Source organism: Suncus etruscus, chromosome 3, assembly GCF_024139225.1.
Source record: "Suncus etruscus isolate mSunEtr1 chromosome 3, mSunEtr1.pri.cur, whole genome shotgun sequence".
Lineage (NCBI taxonomy): Eukaryota > Metazoa > Chordata > Mammalia > Eulipotyphla > Soricidae > Suncus > Suncus etruscus.
In genome coordinates this window covers 37,852,875-37,874,146 of record NC_064850.1, presented here as the reverse complement: position 1 = coordinate 37,874,146, position 21,272 = coordinate 37,852,875, and the positions used below count along the sequence as shown (strand labels likewise).

At 45.1% G+C, this 21,272-nt stretch overlaps 1 protein-coding gene across 1 annotated transcript; it reads left to right on the top strand.

Annotated features, from left to right (window-relative positions):
- The first annotated feature begins 15,409 nt into the window (after positions 1–15,409).
- Positions 15,410–20,631, top strand: SERPINA10 (serpin family A member 10). The gene is made up of 4 exons (XM_049770734.1): positions 15,410–16,169; positions 17,516–17,789; positions 19,638–19,788; positions 20,311–20,631. Exons 1-4 carry the CDS (start codon positions 15,410–15,412, stop codon positions 20,500–20,502), a joined length of 1,377 nt encoding a protein of 458 aa, XP_049626691.1. The 3' UTR covers positions 20,503–20,631.
- Positions 20,632–21,272: the final 641 nt, after the last annotated feature.

Here is a 21,272-nt window from a genome sequence, read left to right as displayed (position 1 = left end):
GTGAAAATGAATGATAGGGTTTGCTTCTAGATTTTACTTCAGTTTCTTTGCTCTGTCTGTTGATAGGTATGCTAGTCACATATTATTATAATTATGTTAACTTTGTGATATAGTTTAGTTTGTTTTGTTTTGTTTTGATTCCACAACTGGCAGTGTTCAGCAGTTACTCCTTACTCGGTGCTCAGGAATCACTGCTGGTGGGCTCTAGGGATCACAGAGGATGCCAGAGATTGAACTAGGGACAGTCTCATGCAAGGCAAATGCCCTACCTGCTGTACTAACATTCTGGTGATATTATTAAACTGTAATATATTAAGCTATATATTAACTTATAAATTAAACTATAATATAGCTTAAAAAATACAAAATAATAATTTTTCCACATACATATTTATTTATTGATTGTTTTTTTGACGTCTTTATTTTGGTATAGATATTGAAGTTGATGTCTCCTTTTTTATTTTATATTATTTTATCTTATCTTTCTCTTTCTTTTTGCACTCTGACATGAGTTGAATTCAGAACCGAGACTATTGTGTGGTGCTTCTCTTTATTGCTGTAGGGCTCACTGGATATTTAATTTGACATTTATTTTTGTATTGTTATGGTGTTTCAATTACCTTTTTCATGTCCTCTCTCAAACTGAGGCTGATAGCCACTAGAAGGACTCCGCCCATTTTCAGCATATTTTTTTAATTTGTTTTTTTTTTTTTTTTGCTTAATCCTTACCCCATTCTATTGCCTTTCTTTCCTTCAAACAAAACCACATAACTCAATTTATCTAGGTTAGCCTCTCAAATAGAGGGAGAAACAAGGGAGGGCACCAGGACCAAACAGATGTATTATCACTGATAGTAAGCTAGACAAAGAGGGGACCACATACTCTAGCAGCCTGGGGGTTGATGATGGGAGATATGGGTTGCAGAAAGGGAATGGGAAAGGGGGGAGGACAAATTTGGTGGTGGGTATTTCCCTGATTCAATGTTAATATGTACCTAAAATACTAATGTGAAAGATATGTAAGCACTATGATCAAAATAAAAAAAAAAGAGGTATATACCTCTAGCACTATTCTTTGGGAGGTAAACTTTGGCTATATAAGTTTTGTGTAGTTTTGAGGAATTCTGCTCACTTAACTGTGGTTGGGCCAAGAAGTCTGTGCGAGGGCCGGAGAGATAGCATGGAGGTAGGGCATTTGCCTTGCATGAAGGACCGTGGTTCGAATCCCAGTATCCCATATAGTCCCCCGAGCCTGCCAGGAGCGATTTCTGAGAGTAGAGCCAGGAGTAATCCCTGAGCACTGCTAGCTGTGACCAAAAAACCAGAAAAATAACTGGGCAAGTTTCTGAGTGTTTTCACAAATTCCTTAGGCTACCTCTCCCATTGGACTGTGTACTCTTGTGCATTGCACCATTGCTTGGTTAGGAAATTATTATTAATTAAACTAAACTTATAATTAATTTAGAGGCTTATTTAATTACTGAAATTGCCAAGAGATGCTGCTTACCTATGCGCAGTTTAGGTACAAAGTTAGGTACAAGTTTGGTGTGGTGTCATTCAGAACAAGTCTATTTCTCAGCTTCTCACATGTTCAGGACTGGATGGGACTAAACTGATGAGACAGAGTAGTTCCTGTGGACCAGATCAGAAAGCCTTTAAGAAACTGGGACTAAGCTTTTATTTAGGACTGTGCCATTCTACTGCACAATGGTGATCTGTGATATGGAAGAAGTGAGTTCAGGCCCCTGGATAAGCTGGGGAATCCACTGAAATGGTCCCAGAAACAGGTTAGCCTGGAAATGAAGTACCATTGACATCTCACTGAGGAGATGCTATCTGCCAGGCACATTCCTGATATGGTAATTCTCATCACAGCCTTCTTTGGAGAACATAGAAACTATCACTATAGTTTCCTCAAATATTCCTGTGTAAGTTCTTTAGCTGTTTGTTTTTGGGCTATACGTTGCAGTGCTCAGGGGTTATTCCTGTCTTTGGAGGCCAAATTCACTCTTGACAGTCTTATGGGACCATATAGGATGCCAGCCGTCAAACCCAAGTCAGCCATGTGCAAGGCAAACTCTCTACCCTTTGTGCTATCACTTTGTGCTCCACCTACATAAATTCTTATATTTGTATATCGTGTGTTTTTATGACACAAGAACTTCCAAGACGAAAATCCTTTAAGTAGATGTCTGAGTCCACACTCTCCTGTTTTCAGCAGAGATGGATGTGGTCTACTTGGTTCTTCAAAGCAAACAGTCTAAAGAAAAGCTAAACACAGAACAACAGAAGGTTGTTCATTTGTTCCACATTGCCTTTCTTTGGGGAATCAGCGAAATTAGTCATCAAGCACTATGACCTTCATTCCTGAGAATCCCAAATTTCCATGAGATGCCTGACATGGTCTCATAGGTGATGAGCCAGTTCACCAGCAATGCTATTCCAAACTCATCCCCTTCTTTCCCTAGTAGACACCAGTGCCATAACTGCAGCTACTCTCAAGCTGTCCTAGAGGTGAAAGATCCCCAGACTCTGCCTCTGGGTACCCACATTTATCAGAACAATACCAGTTTAAGTGAGGTCCATTCACTGGATGAGTTACCCAACTCTGAGCCACCCCCTAGCTCCATGCTCTTGATTTTACTCCCTTTCTTTCCAGGTTTGTGGAAAAAGCCTTTTAATCCAGAAGAAATCAGGGAAGGCAACTTCTATGGGAAACACTTGAATGTGCTGAAGGTGCCCCTAATGTACCAGGTGAATGACTTCAAGTTGCTGCATGACCTGCTTCTGAGTTGCACTGTGCTGCAGATGGACTATGTGGGCCACAGCACTTTCTACTTCATTCTTGCAGACCTGGAGGATCTTGACAAGGTTATCCATTCTCTGAGCCAGGATGCTCTTCAGAGGTGGTCTATGTCTGGTACCAACAGGTAAATCATTCCCTTTTCAGGGTACATGATTTCCAATCTACTGGGGCCCAAAGACACTGAAGTGATCTGACTTAGAGGTATCTGCAGATTATACTGAGTCACTTGGGGCTTCCTGTCAACAATAGGTTTCTGACAAGAGAAAGTAAATAGTCATATCTCTATATAATATTCTTGCATCTGAGCTAGAAGACAACAAAATCAGGATCAGCCTGTGCCCACTTCAATCCAATCTTGCAGGAGGAAACAGATGCTCATGGACATGATAGCTGTGTTTAATAAATACACATTTGGTCTATTTAAAATGAATCAGAGTAAAACCTGGCAGAGTTGGACTCAGCAAAGGAAGGGTCCAGAAGATGCTGATTATGAAAGCACTAGTTGTTGGAGGTCAACAAGAGGTGCCACTCCATGCTCACTTGTCTTCCTTCATTTGATCACTCTTTCATACAATACAGCCCAATGGAGACACTTGCTGGGGACCAGGCACAAGAATAATTTTAAGAGAGTGAAGGAAGGGCACAGGACATAATAGGGACCTCTGAGACTGCTGTCCTTGACCAAAACATGGACTCATGGGAAAATTAATAGTGGTGGCCTAGTCAAGCTCTACAGGGACAGAGAGAAAGAGATGCAGAAATGTGCACTCCATGGGAGAGACCAGCCCAGGAGATGAAGTTTTACCAAGCCGTCTGTGCTGCCTGGGAACTTTGTGAATCCTTCCTTGAAATTCAACTGGTGAAGGCAGGAAGTGGAGGAGGCTGAGGAAGCCTTGGCCAAGATACCCCCAAAACCAGAGAAGGAGCAATCTGATTAGGAGGCAGATTGCCTTGGAATGAACTGTCATGAATTGTGCAGGCAGAAAGTCTACAGCATGCTCTTCTAACAGAGAGATCCATAGGTGCTCTAAGGTATTATCCATTTGGGCTCATTCTCACAGAGGGTGATTGGGTAATCCTCATGGGTAGGCCATGTCCGACTGGGTCGGACTGGGTCGGCCCAGTCCTCTGTGCAGAGGAAGTGATAAATATTTATTTCCCATTTTCAGGGAAAAAGTCTGTCCCCCACAATATGGTGGTACACATTCTGAGAGTCCTGGTTAACATCCCTGCTTTGGGTATAGTTGGTGGTGTGGATACCAATGTATATGGGGCTTGCATATGGGTCATTCTAAGAATCCTTTGCTACCTCTTCACCCCTCAAGCTGTTCCCTCCCTCTTCTGTCTTTTCTTCCAAATAACCTGCTATTTGAGTACGGGGCCATTTTCTTCCAAATGTTTTAAACTTTCAAGGTAAAAATTGACAACTGTAGTCAACATGTGATTAGACTCCAATGCTCTGCCCCATCTTGGGGATGTTATTAGATGCCACAGACAGAACCTGATTCCTCACCTATACACCTCTGTCTCACAATCCTCGTCCTCAACTACCTGGTCTTTACTCTGAAGTACATAGTTGAATAGGTCTCAGTTCAACTTTGGCCGATTTCCTCGAAGCTATATCTTCCAGGCTGAGGGATTGTCAGACCACAGGGCCTGGTTTTAAGCTTCCCACTCAGAAAATTCCTATGAGTTCCAGTGCTTGATCTGGCAGAAGATGCTGACTGCTGCTTGGACAGGATATGCACTGTGTGACAGAGTGGTTAAGGGGCACAGAGCCCTACTCACATTCTCCTAATCAGGGAAAGTTGTCTGTCTCCTGCACTACCATGACAAAAATTTCTCCAGTCACCTGGTTCCAGATCTGCTCTGGTTCTGAGAAAAGAATATTCAGGTCCTTCCTTCCTACACAAGTGCCCCTGCCCTTCTGTATGCTCAGGGATCCAGGTATCTCCTCATGGGAAAAGGAAAAAGAAGAAAATATAAAAGGAAACAAATACCTTAAGAGAGGAAAGATGAAAATGACAGCAATGTTATGGAACTCTGCTTCCTGTGGGTGCTTTCTCTGCTCCTCCCCACCTCCCAGGAAATGCAGGGGGACCACAGGGTAACTCAATGTCAAGGGGCCAATTGGATGACAGGCGAAGTCAGCTCAGGGAAGGGTTTGGGAAAGACAGTGTGATTCTGAGCCCCTGAGAGGAACTGTCTGAGAGAGGAAGTGGAACATCAGCATCCCTTTCTTCCAGTTTCTATGTGTCCAGGTCCAGAAGCAGGCTCTGGAGTTTCAAAGGGAGGGCACAGTGCTAACAGTCAGGCCATGCCCCCCCCCCAGGTGTAAAATAAATCCCCACTTTGTGAAATCACCTATGCACTATATTTCCAACCCCAGGTGAATGGGTTTGAAGAAGGGTAGCTGCGAAGAATTAATAAATCAAGCCAGGCAAGAGAGAGTCATGGAGTCAGTGGCTTCTCACCTCATGGTCTCTCTCTGCGCACCAAGCCAAACTGACCTTTCTTTATTAACCCAGTACAAAATTTACCAGAGTGATGGAAAGGTTGAATGAGAGGCGAAAGTACCTATCCAGATGGATTTTTACATATCAAAGGAATAGGTTTAAAAGAAAGAGGAAGATTGGAGAATACCTTTGTTTTGAGTTAATAGCTGAATATCATCTTACACTGGGAATGTCTATTTTATCTGTTTCCCCCTGTCCAGGCATCTGGGTGTCTACATCCCCAAATTCTCCTTGTCTGGCACATATGATCTCATGGCCATCATGAAAAGCATGGGTATCACAAACTTGAAGAAGAAAGGGACAAACCTGGCTAGCCTCACTGGCAAAGCAGAGAGGAAATTGTCAAAGGTAACAGTGTCTGGGGTCTTTCATTTTCTGATCCCTTTAATCCACACTGACAGTGATAGGCAACCCCTACAGAGCTCTTTACTGGCTGGACCCTGAGTCCCAGGCCTCTTTCCCAGACCTTCTTTGAGCCCTAAATTTTACAGCAGTTTCATGGCCATAGAATCCAAGAGAGGAGTGTCCCTGCTCTGCCCTGGGCTTGGCTTCAGGCTTCATTTCCAGCACTCACCCAACGGCCATGTTCATAGACATGTAACAAGTCACTTAGAGACTTCCCACACTTTCCATGCAAACTCTATGCATGGTGCTAACTCCAGATTTTCTTGTCATTTTGATCCCTCTCCAAACTCTCTATACTGTGAGAGCTTCCTTTTTCAGAGTAGCTGGCTCTTAGATACTCCTCACAGAAGCGTGGCTGGGTAAAACATAAACTCACCTTATCTTGGTTCATATCCAACAGGTGCTACACAAAGCCAAACTGATAGTCAATGAGTACGGCCTGCTACAAGATAATTCCACATATAACACTGCTCCAAAGACCAGCAGGCCTACCATAATTCGTATTGACCAGCCCTTCATCTTCATGATTCTTGAGAATATCTCACAGAGTATTATTTTCCTGGGCAAAGTGCTGACTCCAGAGTGAGGTTACAGCCATATGAAGACATGGTGGCCTCTGGATGTTGCATGGGACATTCTTGAGCATGATAATGGCTCTAATTGTCCCCAGGTTCTTTCTTTATAATAAAGAATCATCAAATCTTATTGAACTGAACATCTATGTACTGAAGTAGAAGGGGATTCACGTTGCAAACTTGAATATTGTTTCCATCCACTCACCCACCCACCCAAATGGGCTTCCTCATTCTACTCACAGAACCTGGAGCAGTGCTGTGGGAAGCCTGCAAGAAGAGTAAATTGGGAACACAAATCCGTTTCATAAATATCCAAAATTAGTTCAGAATAAAAAGTTCAAGAATATGAAATCATGTAAGCAAAACACTACCAAAAAAGAAAAAGAAAACATTGAAAGAAATAAACACATGTGACAGATGACAGTAGATATAGAGATAGGAAGATAGGGAAGTACATACAGAAGTGGGTAGAAAAATAGGTTCATAGATAGTTGGTTAAATAAACATATAAAGATATAAAGGTATGTATATATACATATATACATATATATATATATATAGAGAGAGAGAGAGAGAGAGAGAGAGATAGAGAGAGAGAGGCCAGAGAGATAGCACACAGTGGTAGGGCATTTGCCTTTCACACAGCTGATCAAGGACAGACAGTGGTTCGAATCCCAACACCCCATATGGTTTCCCATGCCTGCCAGGAGTGATTTCTGATCTCAGAGCCAGGAGTAACCCCTGTGCACCACCAGGTGTGACCCAAAAACTGAAAAGAAAAAAAGAAAAAAGAGAGAGAGAAAGTGGGCTAGAATGTAGACTAGATGTGGCCAGTGAGAGGGTAGGATGCTTGTCTTGCACTGAGGTCAACATGGCTTTATCATTGGCACTCCCATATGGTCCCCAAAGCTCTGCCAGGAGTAATCCCTAAGTACAGAGGCAGGAGTAATCCCTAAAAACAGCCAAGTGTGACCCAAACCAAAAGTAAACAGATAGACTTGAAAATAGGTAGATAGGCTGAAGATACATAATATGTAGAAAATAGATCTGTTGTATATATTGAGAAATAAATAATGAGGCTACTTTCTTACATAGTTGTATTCACAATGATCTAACACATATTATGCAGAGATATGCAGAGACACAGGAATATATATCAAGAGAGAAAGAAAACTATATATATACACACAGATATATATATACACACAGATATATATATACACACACACACACACACACACACACACACATTAGAATTCCAAATCCATACATTTTTCTGGAAAGTTTATACAATACCTCTAAATAACTGAGTAGAAATCCAGACAACAGAAGGAAAAAAATTAAAACTATTTGCAGGTACCTTTGATTAATTACCATAGCCTGAGAAAATCCATGATAAAACAAACTCAGCAACCAAAGAGTTAAGCAAGATGCTGAGAGAGTGATTTAACCTGCAGAACAACAGACTTGGGACACACCCAGGACAGAGAAAGTATCATGTAAAGTGAGTCAAATAGCAATGAGAGACACACAGCACTTTGGAATAAACAAAGCATGCAAAGTTGATAACCCCCCCAAAAGTGATAAATAAACCCTTATAAATAAAAAATTTGATTCCCTAATTTTATGGAAAATGTACTTTCTTGGATAATATCTCATCTGTGGAGCCAGAGCAATAATAGTCTAGGATGTAGAGCACTTATCTTGCATGCAGTTGATTGGGCTTCAATTGCTGGCATCCCGTATGTTCACCCGAGCCCACTTGGAAAGATTCCTGAATAAAGAGCTTGGAGTAACCCCTGAGCACAAACTGGTGTCACCCCCCAAGGAATAAAAACAAGATTGCATCCAACATCCACATTAATCTAGTTACCAGTTCTCTCTCTCTCTCTACGTTTACAAAGTAATAATTTTCCCATAAAATTACTAACAAATGTGGATTGGTCTTCCAGAGAGAACATAAAATGAAATGCAAAGGAAAGCCATGGAAGGAAAGAAAGGGGAAAGGGTGATGAGGGCAGTCAGTATGTGTGTTTATGTGTGTGCATGTGTGTATGTCTGATAGGGGATCCTTTAATTGTGTATGCAGGGACTTCTAGATGATGGCCAGGACATCTGGAAACCAACCCAAACTCAATCGGAAAAAAAGAATTTTTGATAAAGGGCCTTTAAAATCAATGTTGCTGAGATAACAGAAAAAAAGAAGAACAAGAAAAAGAAAAGAAGGAAACAAATAAAATGAAATTATTTCTTATGTAAGCTACACAAAAAAAAAAAAAAACTCAGAGATTAATAGTTTACAAAAGACTCTACAGGGGCCGGGCAGTGGCGCTGGAGGTAAGGTGCCTGCCTTGCCTGCGCTAGCCTAGGACGGACCGAGGTTCGATCCCCCGGCGTCCCATATGGTCCCCCAAGAAGCCAGGAGCAACTTCTGAGCGCATAGCTAGGAGTAACCCCTGAGCGTCACAGGGTGTGGCCCAAAAACCAAAAAAAAAAAAAAAAAAAAGACTCTACAAGCACTGACAAATCAGAGAAGATTCCTGTACAATTTGGCTGGAGGAAAGTCACTTGGCCCTGTGATGCAGCTCAGTGGCAGAGCCCTAACCTGCTTAAGTAATGCCCAGACTTGGGTCCCCAGCACCTCCCGTTTGTCTGAGTTTGATCCCTGATTCTGCACAGTGAGCCCCATCACCACAATAATTGAGAGACCCTGGCATATCACACTCAATTTTATGTGAGCAGCAAGTGTATAAACCCCTCTGAACATCTGAATCACAGTGAACAACACACCATAACCTGTCTCAGTGAGCCCCCAAAGGGCAACAATGACAACAAAGGGAAGGGAAGGACAAATATAATTAAATCAAAAATATTCTGACAATAGAGTCAAGTTCAGAAAATATCTCGCCTCTCTGAGAAATAATGAGCTGACACAGAGCTCTACTCTAAGCAATAAAACCACACCCATGGTGTCCTCAGACCATATTGTCTGTCCATCAATGTGCATCCATGAAGGAAAGAGTTGTCATCCAGGAACCAGAAGGAAGGTTCCAGATAGTTCCATATGCAAACACTACACCAGTCCCTGATTGGTATGTGGATCTGACCACTCCTATCTCTCTGCTTGCCCAAGTTCTGCCCCATAAGGAAGCCCCTCTTCATACCAAATAGCTCCTTGTGAGACTTGTGAGCTTCCCTGTGGGGATGCCATCTTGGCCCATTTTGGGGAGTGGAGAGCTGCACTAGGGGGATGCAAGCAACACATATGGAGAGAAAAGATGGATCCTCTTTGTGGGGAATCACTTTCAATCATGTGGGAAGTCTTACTTTTATAGTTTCATCTATAACAGCATTTATAGCTTACTTATAGCTACCTCCCCCAGCCCATGACTTGTTTTTCCTCTTGCCCTTATCTGTGGTTCCTGAGCTGATTGATGCCAGCCACAGCTTCGAGCTGCTTTGGAGACATGGACTTTCTGTCATGGACATTTAGATGCCCTTGACTAGACTCAGCAAGGCCTTGGGACACTATGTGTTCTCAATCTCCAGGACTTTAGGGAGATGACTCTGTCTCCTCTGTGTCTTGGTGGGTAACCAGATACTTGTGCTAAACTTAAATATAAGAAGAATGAGAGTTGGAGTGACCAATTTAATTCTGGCAAGAGCACCCTTCCTAGGTAAGGCCATTGTGTCCTGGCAAATCCAGTTCCAAACTTCAGGTTTGCTCAGACTCCTCTGGCTCTCCCTGCCTGCTGGTAATCACAGTACAGGTTCAGAAACTGATGGAAATGAATTGGGATTCTATGGAGGATAGGTGAGCTCAAGTGATCATGAAAAGTAATAATTTCTCCCACTTTCCCAGGTGGTGGGAGACTGAAGAGGCTAGCACCTTCATTCCTATGCTGACTGAAAATGCTCCTGGAAACAGTGATGATGCTCCTTCTGATTCCCAGAACTGCTGCCGTTTTGGCCAAAAAAATTATTTGGTGGGAGAAACAAGTCTAGAGAGATGAGGGGCTGGGATTTGGCACTGAAATTTGGAGGTAAGGTAAAATTCATGCTGGGCCACATCCAGTGGAGTCACCCCTATTTTCTGTTCATGTTGCCTTCTTTATAGATGATTCTCAGCAGCAGTGTCAGCAGCAAGTTCAAGAATCTCATAATTAAAGGTACCCTGAGGCCAATACACCTACATGTGGGTTCCTATCAGACATGTGGCAAAGCCAACAGTGCTCTTCAGCCTCCAGAAATAACCTTACTTTCCCCAGCTCCCTCAGTTATAGAAACAAGTAAAGGTATTATGGCAGTTTATTAGTACAACCCTACATCTTCACCTCTCTCTCTTTTTGGGGGGCGGGGGTTTGGGTCACAACAGGCAGTGATTAGGGGTTACTCATGGCTCTGTACTCAGAAATTGCTCCTGGAAGGCTTGGAGGACCATATGGAATGCCAGGGATTGAACCTGGGTCTGTCCCAGGTTGGCAGCTTGCAAGGCAAATGCCCTACTACTATGCTATTACTTTGGTCCCTCACCCTTCTCTTTGACTCTTAAAGATAGGACAGGTTACTGCTCTCCAAATAATATTCTGGAAATCTAGGGGAGGCTATTCTGCCTTTCATTAACATTTGGAGGAACATGCTGATTTCTCAGCACTGATTTCTCATCTCTTAGAGACAGAGATGTTGAGCATGATGATGCACATAGGACTGTCTGCTTAATGAAGAAATTATGATTCCACGAGCCATATCTTGAAGAAAGCATGGTCAACCCTATGAGTACAGACCCTCCTAGTCCTGGGTTTGAGTCCATGCAAACATTGAATTCTTCAATATTTCTGTTCCCATGAATTCCCTGACAACTACTGCACAGAGGAAGGTTTAGTCTTGGTTTGGGGACTTCACCAAACATAGCTCCCTGAGTCAGAGGTCAGCAGGAATGACCTGGAACAGCTGTGGCCAAAGTACAGAAAACACCTGGTTCTGAGGCCAGTGCCACTGTCTTCACAGCAGGTGGGCAGAGTGTGACCCTGAAACCAAGTTAAAATTGTCTCAGCCTTCACTAAAATGGCAGCTAGGCACAATTATGTATGTTTTAATTGCACATATTTAATTGCACATAATTTGTGCTAGAATCACTGGGGCCATAAGGGCCCCATACAGTGCTCTGTGAGAGCAGGCTAGACAGAGAACTATTGTAGAAAGTATCTGGGGGACTTGATCTAAGCCACTCTATAAATCTTTTCATTACTACCTCTAACCTTGAGGACCCTCATACCCCATAAACAGAAAGTTGTCTGGACCTTGTAGCTGAGTCTGCAGCCAAAATGTGCTAGTTTAGAGTCAAACCCCCACCCCCACCACATCCCTGGTCTGTTACTCATTAACATCTTGCTATGACTGGGTGAGGTTTCTGGGAAAGGGAAGGCAGAGGGACAGGGGAGCCCCACACCCCCAGCTGCCCTGCCACCTGGCCAGAAATCAGACCCACTAGAAAAACTCAACTCAGACACCCCGAAAAGGTCCCTATCCTATGAGTGCTTGCCCCAGTCTGGGCATCCATCAGAAAGAATCCTCAGCCTCTTGAGTCCCTATCCTGGCTGGGCACCCGAGAGGCAAGATGACAAGGACCCACTGCCTACAGCCCCTGAGGAACTGTCAGACCAGTGAGCGAACCACATGGGTGAGTCACCACTGTCATGGGGACCCCCGTGAGTGCCCCGGGCTGGGGAACAGTTAGTGCACCTCCCTCTGCCTTTGCTTTCCCTGAAGCCCAATCATGTTGAGCCCCATGCCAGTCAGGAACAGTCCCACAGGCAGGGGTGGGATTCTACTGAGACCCCAATACTGGTTGCAGTCTCTCTATAAACACAAATCTTTGTGCCTTTGCACAGGGAAAAGGGAGTCCCCTGGTGGCAGGGTCCCCCTCACTGATCTGGGGCAGCTGCTCAGTTCACAATAGTGAACCCGAGAATAGCCTTCTTTCATGTGTTAGAAGACTGAAGAGAGCTAGCACCTCCTGTTTTTGTGCTGGCTGAAAATGTGAGCGTTACCTTCCTTCTAGAAGGTTCTAGTAGCACTGTCAGCAGCAAGTTCAATAGCCTCATAATTAAAGGGTTTTGTTGATCATTTTAACAAAACATCCAGTACTAGAGTGACTACTTCCCTCCACCGTTGTTCCAAAGAACAAAATTTTAAACTTTTAAATTTGATGTCATCCCATTTGTTTAGTTTTGTTTTTGTTGTCTGTCTCTGTGATCAAATCATGGGAGACATGTCTGAAGATAAAAATGACTTAATAAGCCTGGATCCGGGCTCAGAGATTGCCCCTGGCGGGCATGAGGGACCATGTGGGGCGCAGAGATTCAAGCCGATGACCTCCTACATGAAAGGCAGACGCCTTGCCTCCATGTGATCTCTCAGGCCCCTTCTTTTCCCTCTTCATGGGCTCGGCCATGATGCCTTCCTCAAGACCACGACATTTTTTGTTTGTTTGTTTGTTTTGTTCTGTTTTTGGGGTGCTTAGCGTTATTGTTGGAACTCTTAATAGATATTTGACACTTCATCTCGTAGGGGTGGACTGTTTCACCTGCTTTTTCTCCTTCGTCTCTCAAACCGATGGCGAGAGCCTCTAAAAGAATTCTGCTTATTCCTGGTGTATTAGACTTTTACCCCAGTTTATTATTTTTCTCCTCTTCAAACAAAACCACATAACTTGAACTAGCTAGTCCTGCCCCCCAATTAGAGGGGGAAATAAAGGAGGCATCAGGACCAAACAGGTGTAAGACTACGAAGTAATAGGATAGGTACAGAGGGGACCACATATTCTAGCAGCCCTGGGGGTGAGGGAAGAGGATATGGAAGGTAGGACAAAAACGAAGGAGTAGGGAAGACAAACCGGTGATGGGAATCCCCCCTGATTTTATGTAAATATGTACCTAAAATATTATTGTCAACAATATGTAAGCCACTATGATCAAAATAAAAATTATGTTAAAAAATACTATATACTTAAGCACTATTGCAAGCATTTTACCTAAATTCTAATAAAAATTATTTAAAAAATGACTTAATAAAAGTTAAATTTTATTCAAAGCATCATTGAAGCACAATTAATTTTATTTTGTCATAAATAAGAATATGTCCAGAACACTTAAAAGAAATTTTGTGTGGTGAACCTGTAACTATTAAAATTGGGGGTGTTGCTAAGATAAGCCAACATCCTATTTTCATAGAATGAAATGAAAATCGTTTATTTAGTTAAATTTATTACTGACTAGGGCAGATAAAAGATTTATCTGGGCTGGCTGGGGTGAGGGAAGAGGAGCCCCTTCTAGATGCACTACCATATCTAGCAGTAGATGTGGGGTGAGGGTTGGGTACCCCCCTGTAGGAGCAACCTGAGGGAGAGGTGTGGGTGTGGTGGGAGTTGGGGGTGCTCCCTCTAGACACATGCTGGGTGGAAGGGAATTGATTGCTCAACACCCTTAAGGTTTCCTTGAGGATGAGGCTTCTTTGTCCTGCTCAGGGCTGAGAGAATGTGGGGTGTGTCCTGGGGGTATTCTGGTCCTTCAGTAGATGAGCAGAGCCCACGTGGGCCCCAGGGCTGTCCTAGAGGTAAAAGCGGAAGGGGAAGTGGGTGCAGGACCAGCTTCCTGGAGAACATGCTCTCGAAGGCATACAGTGCACATGAGGTGCTGGAACTGATCCCCAAGAATTGACACAGGAATAAAAGGGGCTTTTCTCAGTGTTTAATTGACAAAAAGAATAACCCAAATGGCAAGAGACAAAGCCGGACAGAGCTTTAAAGAAGTGGCTATGTGGGGCTTAGCAGTATGCATAGAATTTAGGCCCCAAACAGGAGGCCCAGAAACCAGCAAGTTCCCAAGCAAGGCAAAGCCCTTGAGGCCACAGCATGGATCCTGAATTCTGGAGAGCAGTCAGAGCCCTTTCAGTGGACCCTCTGTGTCCTGATAGGGACAGAGCTCCTGAGAAATTTTGGACTCAGTTCTGTACCCACACTTGGTTCCAAGGACTTTTTGCTGATGGACCAGCAATCCCCCACAAATCTCTCTCTCTCTCTCTCTCTCTCTCTCTCTCTCTCTCTCTCTCTCTCTCTCTCTCTCTCCTCTCTCTCTCTCCCTCACACACTCAGCAATTCAGTCATGCATTCACACACTCATGCATTCACATACAATTATGCACTCACAGATTCATAGATTCATGCTATCACACATTCGCACAAGTACTTTCACTTACTCCCTCTTGTATACTCTCATTCTTTTACCTACACATACTCACACACTCATCCACACACTCATAATCTCACACATAGCAAAGTGCTCATAATACATAGCATAGCGCTCATGCCTCACTTCCAACCCAGCCAGCTTCAGAGACACAGGCTTGTGCTATGGTTCAATCCCAGGGACAGAGCAAGGGCACAGCCAGCTGGCCTAACCCAAACAATGGCTTTTTTCAAATGGAAAATGTAGAAGCTCAGGAACCCCCAGTGCTCAAAGATGCCAGGAGTTGAGGTGGTGGCAGAGTGGGGATCTAGGGTTGTGTGTGAGACCCCTACCAATTCCCAAATCCTGCTCCTAGAGCACATCACCTGAGCCAGCAAAGGGAGGCGCCATTTTTCTGGGCCATGTGAGGACCAAAGGGGAGTTGAGCTGTGCCGCTGCGCTCTGGCCCATGGTTGGGATGTTGTGGAAAGGAGTGTGTGTAGAGGTGCAGGTGATCCCCCTGCTGGCCCATGTAAGATAAACTGCCCAAAGTCCTGGCCCATGTGAGACACCCAGAAGGGGAAGTAATAAAACAGGTTAGCAAGGTGGACGCAGACACCCCAGCACACCGTACCCCTCACCCAGGACTTGGCCGTTCTCACTCCTCCTCTGGCTGCCTGCATGCCTCGAGGGAGGAAGTAAAGAGAAAAGAAAAGTTGGGGAGATCCAAGCTATCTCAGGAGCTGAGTTGGTTCTTACAGTTTTGTTGGGAAATAAAATGAACCCAGGGATTTGGGGCCAGGGTGCTGTCTGGGATGTTTGAGCAAAATCTGCCCTTTTCCCCAGAGGAAGTCTCTCTGCTGTGGCCTTCATGGTGACCTGATGATGATAGGACTGGGTCTTCTGCTCTCCTGCCTCTGGGCCCAGGCACAGCTGGTGGCTGACTCCACCCTGATCAGCCCAACACCAGAAACTTTTGAAGAAGCCATGACATTGCTGACATATACTGGTCAGGACCAGGCCTATGAGGATATGCAGGATACTCTAAACCAGACCAGCAACAGGGTGCAGGCTTCCAACGACTTAACTGATAATGAGGCAAGGCCTAAAGAGGATTCAGAGGAAGAGTCCTGGCTAACGGGCCGTACTCAGATCTCAGAGGGGATCTCCAACTTGGGGTTCAGCCTTCTGCGTAAGATCTCCATGAAGCATGACAACAATGTGGTCTTCTCTCCGCTCAGCATAGCCTTTGCCTTGGCAACCTTGATGCTGGGGAGCAAAGGGCAGACGAGAGCTGAGCTGGAGAGGGGACTAGGCCTGCAAAATCTCAACAGAACCGAACACCTGCCCCAACTCTTTAGGCAACTTCGGGACACCCTCTCCTTCAACCAGGAGCTGGGCCTCACCCAGGGCAGTTTTGCCTTCATCCACAAGGATTTCAATGCTCGAGAGACCTTCCTCAATTTATCCAGGACCTACCTGGATACTCAGTGTGTACCTGTGAACTTCCACAATGCCCCCCAGGCCAGGCTCTTCATGAACCATTACATCAACAAAGAGGCAAAGGGGAGAATCCCCCAATTCTTTGATGAGGTGAACCCTAGCACCAAATTTATTCTTGTGGACTACATCTTGCTCAGAGGTACTTACCTGGAGGCATTCTCTGCTATCTCTTCTTTTCTTCCAAGGCAGAATCTTTAATGTCCTTAATGACAAGTGAAACCCACATGATTCTCATTATATTCCAAATAAGACACAGGTAAAAAAAAAAAAAAAAAAAAAAAAAGAACATTAGTGTGTTAGGAGTAGGGCAAGGTGCACAGCATGAGACTAAGAGGATAACTAGGAGGACAGAGACCTAAAAAGTAAACAAGGTTTGATGGAGGCCACTGAGGCATAAGATTGGAGAAACACAGATTTAGAGGACCAGGCATGGGGTTGGACCTTTCCAGTAAGCAAGCCTGCTCCAGGGATCTTGTATCCTCGAGATCATAACACTTTGATTTGGATACAAGGACTCTCCTGGAAGATTATATATAGTATGTACTATTATATATAAAATATTTTATAATCTAATATACATCTAAAATATGTATATTTTATAATCTTATAAATGCAATCTTAAAAATGTAAAATAGAGAATGGCTGGAGAGATTAGTACAGCAGTAGGGCACTTGCTTTGCATGAGGTTGTCCTGGGTTCAATTCCTGGCATTCCATATGCACTTCCAGGAGTAATTCCTGAGCACTGAGCCAAGAGTAATCCTTGAACATCGCCAGGTATGACCTCAAAACCAAGATATATATAGAGAGAGATATGGATATATATACATATATATGTAAAATATTTTATAGTCATATAAAATGAGTCAGAGATACAGCTTTGCTTTTTTGTGAATTTTGTGGCCTGGAACACATGACAAAAATCTCTTGCCCTTGGATTCTTAATGTGAGAAATAGGGAGAAGCACCCCAAATCCCCTAGATGTTGAAAGAGAAGCTCAGAGGGGTTGTCCATGTGATCAACAGATGTGGCCTCATTTAAAGGGTTGTGCAGGTCCTGAACTTATTTGCAGGTTTTCCCAGGAAAGGCAGACTTGGTGTAACTTGGAGGTCTGCCAGGAGGATGCACCTCTGGGTAAACAGGCCACAGCCACTGCAGGGGGAGCCTGGTGTGTCTCACACCAGAGACCCACTGAGGATTTGGGATATCTGTGCACTGTCCCTTACTCATACACACCCTAGGACTCTGATTGCAAGGCTTGGTGGCAGCTGTTGCTTGGGGCTTCAGAAGCCAGAGCAGGGAAAGATTGGCCCAGCTGGACACAGGCACCAACCACAAGGGGTTGATTGCAGGGGGAATGTGCCTCCCTGAAAAAAGAAGGTCTGGCTAGTGTGTGATTGAGGGAGGTAATAAGATAAAGAACCCAGATGTGGATTGGTCCTGCCTGCTGGGCAATTGTGCAGTGGTTCCCCTCTCACCTGTGCAGGGAAATGGCTAAGCCCTTTCGACCCCACGGCCACTGAAGTGGACATGTTCTACCTGGACAAGTACCAGGCTGTGAAGGTGCCCATGATGTTCCAGGCAGGCAAGTTCGCCTCCACGTTTGATAAGACTTTTCGCTGCCACGTGCTCCAGCTGCCCTACCGGGGCAACGCCAGCATGCTGGTAATCCTCATGGAGAACATGGGGGACCACCTGGCCCTTGAAGACTATCTCACCCCAGAGCTGGTGGACAAGTGGCTTAGGACAATGAAAACCAGGTACGCAGCTTGCCCTGCTCCTGATCAAACACAGCACCCCAACCTGGCAGACACACACAGTAAAGTAAGCTGAGGAAGTTGGATTGGGGTGGGGGAGAGCTGTGGCTAGGGGCTGCTTCTGTTCCTTTGTCCTCCACCACCACCAACCTGGTCCTGGCCTTCCCTCCTGCCCTTGGCTGCTCTGAGGTTCATAAGTGTGCCAGGTACACTGACATGGCCTCCATGTAGCCCTCAAGAGTTTCCCTTCTCAAGAAGGGAGACAGAAGGCCATGCAGACCAGACTGCAGGGAAGTGGGTGAGGGACTAAGGGAAGATTTGCTGAGATTTCTTGAAAGCAAGTCCTAGAAGTTCCTAGATATATGTACATACTCAAGAGTAGGTTCCAGACAGAGAAGTAAGTTCTGCATGCGAGTGACTTGGCTGGAGAATATGAGGGACAGTCGGTGGGCTATGAGGTAGGGGCATCAATAGTGAGGTTAAAGAGGGTGTGAAGGAACACTACAACTTGGGCCACAAATCGACCTGGTCCTTATCAGGATGGATGAGCAGAGTAGCAGCATTGTCTGCTGTGGCTCAGCTATGAGCTTGGTGAGGTAACTGGAAGGTCTCAACATGGAGAGCAGGAGGGAGGGCCAGTGGCTTCCTAGATCTATTAGGGAACTGGGAGTACAGGAAGATTAGATAGGGAGGTGGGAGAATGGGAACAGGAGGCCTCAGATGGAGGAGGGCCTGAGAGATACTAGGTCTGACCTGACCATGGGCTCAAGCAGATCCCATATGGCCTCTTGAGCACAGGCAGGTTTGGTTCTGGTGGTCCCCAAATGTCACCAGTACTGAATACTGGACCACAGTGAATTACCAGAAGGGTCCCCAGGGCTTCCAGCACTAATGGCTATGATCAGCTACTTAAAGAAAAAAAAAAATAAAACAAGATTGCTGGGACCCAAAATGATAGCCAATGGGTAGGGCATTGGCCTTGCACATGGTCAACCCGGGTTCAATCCCTTGCATCCCATATGGTCCCCTGAGCCTGCCAGGAGCAATTCCTGAGCACAGAGCTAGTAATAACCCTTGAGCACCTCCAGCAAGATTGCTGAGCTTTCAGCATTTGGCAAAACAGGTTTGCCCAGGAGTGAACTAGGAAGCCACTGGCAGGACCTAATTCAAAAGTTCATTTGGAAACAGTTGGATCCCAAATCTCTCTTAGACATCTAGACAGTTAAGAAAGTAAGGGGAGAGAGGAAGGAAGCAGGGAGCCATGGGAAGGGAACTTCCTTTTCATTTAGGTCCTACTACACACCAGACATTGTGCTGGGCACTTAAATGTTACTGTGCAGGGAATTGTAGGCTGCAGAAGAATGGGGGTGGGGGGGGGAAGAGAGGGGATGATGGTACTTGAGCCCAACTGAGTATCCATTAATTTCGTCTTTCCCTTTGAGCCCCAGAATGTCTTGCAAGCTGAGTATTTACCAAGGAAAACTCCAATAGAGAAGGCAGATACCCATTCCCTGGCTCCAACTGGTAGGAGGTGGTTCTCTGGGCATCCTGGGGTGATAGGGAGCAGGTCATTAGTTGATCTAGGTGTATAGGGATAGGGATCTGGGTTGAGACTTTGTTAACTAAAGAACACTAGTTATTTTAGGGGCTCTTACTGGGACAGGGTCCTGTGTAGAATACCAGGGGCTATTTCCTTGCATCCTGCAGTCACATCAGAGCTGTACATCTGCCCAGGGAGATGTGTAGACAGGAACTGCCCCAGCAGAATGGGACAAAAGGATGTGAGCCAGTTCAGCCAGTGTTCACCTGGATCTTACCTGTATGTCACAATTTTGTGTCCTTGTACTGCAGAGAAATGGAGATTTATTTCCCCAAGTTCAAGCTAGATCAGGAGTATGGGCTGCACAAGCTACTAAAGCAGCTGGGCATCAGGGAAGTCTTCTCAACTCGGGCGAACCTGAGTGAGATCTCAGCCACTGCAAGAGATCTCAGAGTCTCCAAGGTGAGTCTTCAGGGCTTTGGGGAGGCCCCAACCCTGGGGAAGATGGGCAAACAATAGATGTACTTGCCCAATATGGGTTGGCACACTCTGTTCCAAGACCATTGATTTAGTGCAAGGACTTACAAAAGTGCTCAGGTTGGGGAGGGGTGGAGCAATTTTGATCTATTTTATGAGAAATTTGGACTCCACTAACTCCATTTTTCTGTGTAGCTCTTTTCCTCTCTGATGCTCAAGGAGGAAGTGTACCCATAGCACATATACACACCACCACCACCACCACCCCTTTTTATAACATTTAATGTATCCCCTCACTGCTGAGGCCCCTTCTGATTGCTTTCAACTCTGAGACTAAATGAACTCATTAATATTTCTTTTTGAAGCCATATCTAGCAGTGCTCAGGGGATCATACGGGATGTCAGGGATTAAACTTGGGTTAATCACATGCAAAGCAAGCATCCTGTTCACTGTACATGGGCTTTGACCCATGTGAACCCCTTGGCTTCTCCCCTCTCCTTTTCTAGGTTCTACAAAGAACAGTGTTCGAGGTGGATGAAAAGGGAACTGATGCAGTGGCAGGAACACAGTCCCAAATCACTGCCTATTCCATGCCCCCCATCATCAAACTGAACCGGCCCTTTCATTTCCTCATTTATGAGGAAACCTCCAGAATGCTGCTGTTTCTGGGCAGAGTGATGAATCCAACTTTCCCCTGACTTCCGACAAGTGAAGCTCCTGGTGCAGAGGCAGAGGCTGGAACAGAGGGATGACACCCAGAGGACTCAGCTTGGGGGGTGGGGGGTTGAAGAGCATCCATCACCACTACCACTTCTGTTCTGTTTGTGCCACTCTTAGCGAAACCCAATTATCACCTTCAGACAGAGTTGAAGAAGGTGGTAGGTCAGGAGTTGTTCAGTCCATTTCTAAGCATCTTTGTCATTTGACTCAAGACCAGCCTGATTGGACATGTCTTCCTGTTTCCCTGTCACTAGTGTCTGGGCTGAAGCAAAAGGCAGATTAGAACGTTCCAGGATGAAGCCTCCTTTGTGCTCCTGTATGTGACCCTATGCTGCCCTCTACTGCCCTTCCACACAACTAAGCAATGTGGCATGTCAGTGGCACTTCTGGGTCTAGGGTCTTGAGGGCAAAGTGAGAGAGAGAGAGAGAGAGAGAGAGAGAGAGAGAGAGAGAGAGAGAGAGAGAGAGAGAGAGAGAGAGAGAGAGAGAGAGAGAGAGAGAGAGAGGAGAGAGAGAAGAGAGAGAAGAGAGAAGAGAAAGAGAGGAGAGAGAGGAGAGAGAGAAGAGAGAAGAGAAAGAGAGGAGAGAGAGGAGAGAGAAGAGAGAGAGGAGAGGAGAGGAGAGAGAGAGAGGAGAGAGAGAGAGAGAGAGAAGGTCAACTGTATCTTCCCCCACCCAGGATCCTTCCTGGGTTTCACCCTCTCTTTGTCTCTCTTTCTCGCCTGTGCCTGTCCCACTGCTCCCCACA

Coding starts and splice junctions, on each gene's coding strand:
- SERPINA10 (XM_049770734.1), top strand. CDS start 15,410: ATGATGATAGGACTGGGTCTTCTGCTCTCCTGCCTCTGGGCCCAGGCA. Junction 16,170..17,515: donor GGACTACATCTTGCTCAGAG/GTACTTACCTGG, acceptor TCACCTGTGCAG/GGAAATGGCTAAGCCCTTTC. Junction 17,790..19,637: donor CTTAGGACAATGAAAACCAG/GTACGCAGCTTG, acceptor CTTGTACTGCAG/AGAAATGGAGATTTATTTCC.